The sequence below is a fragment of the Corvus brachyrhynchos genome, unplaced genomic scaffold, assembly GCF_000691975.1.
Source record: "Corvus brachyrhynchos isolate BGI_N302 unplaced genomic scaffold, ASM69197v1 scaffold68, whole genome shotgun sequence".
NCBI lineage: Eukaryota > Metazoa > Chordata > Aves > Passeriformes > Corvidae > Corvus > Corvus brachyrhynchos.
The window spans coordinates 1902051-1907432 of record NW_008240039.1 but is presented as its reverse complement, the minus strand read 5'-3'; the positions used below and the strand labels follow the sequence as shown (position 1 = coordinate 1907432).

Below are 5382 nucleotides of genomic sequence, written 5' to 3'. Positions count from 1 at the left end.
TTCCTGCTGCAGAAGGGTCTGGGCTACAAACACAGACAAAAAATGAATTTTCTAGGGATGGAAGATGGGACAGGAAGGAGGATTTGACAAGATCAACCTCAACCCTGTTCTGATTTTATTGTAAAAATTTATCAGGAAGGAGTGAAGCCTCTGGGAATTCAGCTCTGCCTGTAATGGTGTGAACTGGGAATGGCTGTGGAGACATTTGGGAGCTTTTTTTAAAATGTTCCACAAGAAAGATGCAGGGCAGAGTAATCCTGGGAGGAGTGGATTGTGAGGCTGCCATCTCTGGGACCCTGGGAAGAGTTTTTATGAGGAAATCACTGTCCTTTCTCCTGATGAGGGAAGATTTCTAATTTCAATTCTCCCCAAGAATGTCCTGATCTTTAAAAAAGAAAACAACTGGACATGGATTGAGCCATGGTCATCCTCTTTCTCCATGCAGCTGGGTGTTACTCCTGACAATGAACCCAAACCCAAAAGAACAAACCCCAAAAGCTTGTCCCACAAACACTGATCCCTTGGGTGGAAGGGCTGTTCCTGGGAAATTGAAACGGGAAATGATGGATCACAGAACTCCCTGGATTTCATTTCCTGCCAATCTTGATGTAAAATGGATCCTGGAGCTGCTCTGGGAAGCCAAGACATGGGGACTCAGCATTCCTGAGCCCAAAATCTGAAGAATTGCTACAAATGCTGTAATTTACTCCATGGATGAGGGTGCATTTGGGAACCTTTGTGTCTTTTTTTTTTTCCTTTTTTTTTTTTTGCATCTGTTGGTAAAAGTGTATTTTTGTTCCATCCAAACCGGGAGCTGAGAAGTTCTTTCAGACTCAGTTCATTTCAAAGCAGCCTGTGACCTCTCTTCCTTTTAGAATTAGAAGAATCTCCCTTAACTGTGAAGAGTGACATGGCTACTATTGTCAAGGTTATGCAGCTGCCAGACTCAGGCCTTGAAATTCGGGACAGGATGTGGTTAAAAATCACCATCTCCAATGCAGTCATAGGTAAGCAGATCCCAGGAATGCTTGTGGGGGGAAAAAAACCAGTGACTTAGTGGAAATAGGCTCAAGAAACTGCCTTTTTATGAGCTTTTTTTTCATGTCTGTGACCTCTTTTATTCCATTTATGGACAGCTCTAAGTGTGACAGGAAATAACTCTTGTTTGAGCTTGGGCAGCCAAAATTGCTGCACATTTCTCGTGCCCACACAGAGCTGGTTCTTAATCCTTTGTTTTTATATCTCAGGTTTTCAGGTGGCTCTAGAAATCTGCCCAAGTTCAGCAGAGCAACTGGAATTCCAGTTCCAGACAACCACACAACCTTAATGAAGCCTCTTAATTAGATTTCAAATCACCACAGCCAGTCAGCCTGTGCTAGCAGTCAGTCAGTTCAGGCTGTAGGTGCTTTTTTGTTGAGGAAGGGGTTGGAACACAGGTTTCTTGGCAGTCTAAAATCTGCCTCTTGAGGAAAGTGACTCCCAGTCACTTCTCTGCAAATCCAGAGAAAAATTCATTTTCACTCCTGCAGCTCAAACCTTGAGTTGCAGAGTGTGTGCAAATAAGATTTTTTCCGTGGGTATTTAGTGTCAGTGCCCATGTGGGTGTTCAGCTGGCACAATTTGGTTCAGATGATCCCGTGTCTCCACATTTTAGGAGCAGATGTGGTGGACTGGCTTTACACACACGTGGAAGGCTTCAAGGACCGCCGGGAGGCCAGGAAATACGCCAGCAGCATGTTGAAACACGGCTACCTCAGGCACACTGTGAACAAGATCACCTTCTCAGAGCAGTGCTATTACGTCTTTGGAGACCTCTGTGGCAGTAAGTCCCCACCTGGGAAGGGCAGAGCTGTCCCTGTGTCACTTCTGTGGCTCGAGGACGCACAGAGATTCCCCTCGTGCGTCCTCATGATGAAGAATTTCGTGAGGGAGAATTTCCGTGAGGGTGGCAGAGCTCTGGAGCAGCTGCCCTGGGAGGGGGTGGAGTCTCTCTGGAGATGTTCCAAACCCAGCTGGATACGTTCCTGTGTCACCTGCTCCAGGGTTGGACAGGAGGGTTGGACAGGGGGATCTCCAGAGGTCCCTTCTAACGCTGACTGTCCTGGGATTCTGTGGGGTTTCACGAGGGATGTCCCAGAACAGGCCATTACCCTGAATTTGTGTGACAAGTGGCTGATGCTCCCTGTTAGTCCAAGCAAGGAGAGCACTTGGGGGGGGATGAACCCATCAAGTAGAGCACTGAGGACAGCAGGATTTATTTCTGGTGGTGCCACAGACTCCCTGCTTGTCAGTCCCACTGAGTTTCCAGTCTGGAAAAGGGGGATGTCCTCACCCTGTCCTCACCCTTTCCTCACCCTGTTCTCACCTCTCACTGCTGGGTGCGAAGGCTGATTCCAGGGGGTTGCTAAGCTTCGAATGCCTCCATAAATGAATTCACAGGGATTATTTTACCTGCTGGGTAAGAAGTTTTCACCTTTCCTTTCTTTCCCAGATCTGGCTGCACTGAACCTTAACAACGGTTCCAGCGGTGCCTCAGACCAGGACACCCTGGCTCCACTCCCACACCCCGCTGCTCCCTGGCCCCTGGGCCAAGGATATCCCTACCAGTATCCTCTGCCCCCTCCTTGTTTCCCACCAGCATACCAAGACCCAGGCTTTAGCTATGGCAGTGGCAGTGCAGGCAGCCAGCAAAGTGAAGGTAAGATGGGTTCATTGGGTGTGAATCCCACAGCTCTCATTATCCCCGACCATTTGCTTGAGTTCCTTTGTGCTGTCCGTGCCTGTCTCGTGGTTTTGTTTGCTCCCTGCATGGATTGTGTGCAACAGCACTTAATCGAAGGTGTTTGTGTCTGTGGAGGAGTGGGTTTGGCTTTCAGCTCTCTGTAGAAACTGCCAGGCCTTAACCCGGTCAGGAATTGCCAGCAGTGGGGTTGATGTTGCTGGAAATGAGGCAATTTCTGTGCTGGTGGGACAGGGATTAGAACCAAGGAGCTCTTGGCTTTTCACTTCAGTGCTCAGCACAAAAGGAAAACCACGTTTTTATGCTGGTGTGAGACAAGTGGGAGGTGGCCAGCCAGGGGTTTCCAGGGCTGAAACACTGCTCACAGGGAGGAGAGTGTCTGCTGGCATGTGTGACAGGGACGGGAAGAGAATTCTGCATGGATTAAAGACCTGCCCTCCTCCTCTTTCTGCCCTAGCATGATGCTGTGATTCATTTTTAACCTTAGTAAATAAAATTCTGTTGGTTTTGGCTGTACAGATTTTTTTTTTTTTTTAAATCACTCCCAGAGTGAGTTTTGCATTTTGGAAATGCTGCCAGTAAAGAAGGGGTGAGGACTCCCTGTGTTTTTACAGTGAGCATGCAGTAAATTGGATGTCACTTATCCCTGTTTACCACAGCCAGTCAGATTTTGCAAAATGGCCCAAAAGGGTTTCAGAACAGGAGCTTGCTCACGGGATTTTAGCCCAGCTGCTTCTTACCTTATCTCAAGATAAGAAATATCCACAAGGAAGCTCCCAGAGATGTTAGAACTGGAAACTCATCGCCCTGGACAGAACGTGGGGGTGGATTTTTGGCAGCTGCTTCTGTGAGCAGTAGGAATTCTCTCCCTGCTGCTGGAATAGGAAAGGAATGGTGTTTTATCCGTGCTGTGGAGAGCCTCCCAAAAAGTGCCAGGGTGTTCAGCTCTGAAAGGTTTCCACTCTTCCCTCGTGGAAAACAACTTCTGTGCTGTTTCTTGTTTTGTAACTGTTATTCCCTTGTTTTGTCCTGAGCAAGCGTTAGACTGAAGGATTCCTAGAGGAATGGCTGACTCTAGGGGATTGGTAAGCTGCAAATGCCTCCATAATGAATTCACAGCATGACCATTTTTAGACTCTTGTGACCCAAATGTTTAGCTGTATTCTTTTTTTTTGTTGTTTTTTTAATTTTTAGTTTTATTTTTAGTTTGAATTGTCTTGGACGCTCAACCTGTCTCAGTGCACAGTGGTGTGACATTGGCATGTCAACCTGTCTGGCCCCTGTGGGACTGTGCTGCAGCAGCTCAGAGGGGAGGGAATCAGGTGGGAAAACCCTGTCCCCAGGCTCTCCAGAAAATAAATAGTCCAAATTTATTATGGTGTCACCCCTCTGGGCTGGATTTCTCCACCAGTGCCCTTCCACTGCCCATTTATTGATGGCCACGTGGCTCAGGCAGGTGCTGGGAGTGCTGGAACACAAGGCTGCACTCAAAACAGTGTTAGAATTGGGGGTTTGTGCCCTTTCTCTTTTATCTGCACTGTTAGATCATAACAATCAGCAAATACCACTTCAGAGGCTCAGAATATTCACTTAAAATCCAGTGGTTTTGTGGTCTGTTTTCCATCTCTCTGGCACTCTGCAGGGAATGCAGCCTTTCCCCCCCAAAACCAGCCTGGTTTCGCATCTCCCCAGGCAGCTGGAGCAGCAGAAGTGATGGGCATCTGCAGCTCAAGAAGGAGCAGCTCAAAATCATTCTGTTTTTCCCAGCTCAGTGGCTCATTCAGACTCAAAAGCTGGTCCCCTGTTCTGCTGGCTGGGGATCCTTTTTGGGAACTCCATCTTGCACTAAGGTGGAATTTAATGGGATATTCCTTGGGTTGCTTAGTTGGATTTTAAAAAAGGAACTGTTTCCTAATCTCTCATGGGAACAGAGCAAGACCTTCAACTTCCATAAAAAAATCACTTCTTGAAGTTCAGTGTAGCTTGTTTGTAGCATCAACTCAGCTGATACTCAGTGGCAATTCTTCGGTTTTCCAAGATTTAGTGGCCTCTCTTGGGAGCAACATCCTGTGTGTTACCGATTGATGGTAGAGCAGTTCAGGAACTGTTTTCTAGGGAATCCTCCAACAGCACAACGCTTTAGTGAGGAATTTTAAAAGAACCTCCCCACTGAAGCCAACAAAACCTCAGGGATCTGAGTGTCCCCAAGGGTGACAGAAAAGGCAAAGGGGTTTCTTGTGGAAAAGGTAGAAAATACCAAAGCAGAGACAACTAGAATTAAACCTCATTCGCTTGAGTCAGCCCCCAAATTCCTACTTTGTCTTCCCGTTCCCGCTCCTTCCCTCTCCCAGCAGGATGGATTTGAGCCAGGAGCTGGAGTTTAGCTGCTGCTTTCACCGTGCAAGCCCTGAGGTGTCTGTGTGTCCCCATGCATGGCACAACCCTCACTGCCAACCACCAGCACGCCCGCGCTGACACGTGGGACGCACCAGCAGAGCTAACCCCGCTCTTCTCTCCTGTTTTTTTCCCCTCTCCGTGGGGATGGCAGGGAGCAAAAGCAGCGGCTCCAACCGGAGCACCAGCGAGACCAGCAGGAGAGCCGTGGGCAGGGAGAAGGAGCGCAAGTCCGGGGGCAGCGGCAG

The 5382-nt window shown here is 48.2% G+C and overlaps 1 protein-coding gene across 1 annotated transcript in view; it reads left to right on the top strand.

The window, feature by feature from the left end:
• Positions 1-5382, top strand: part of DVL1 (dishevelled segment polarity protein 1) — a 42069-nt gene that overhangs the window by 33089 nt on the left and 3598 nt on the right. Inside the window, exons 12-15 of the mRNA XM_017743976.1 lie at positions 876-1007; positions 1655-1822; positions 2492-2698; positions 5289-5378. Of these exons, the coding sequence (XP_017599465.1) occupies positions 876-1007; positions 1655-1822; positions 2492-2698; positions 5289-5378 (597 nt within the window). The remainder of the gene's footprint in view (positions 1-875; positions 1008-1654; positions 1823-2491; positions 2699-5288; positions 5379-5382) is intronic.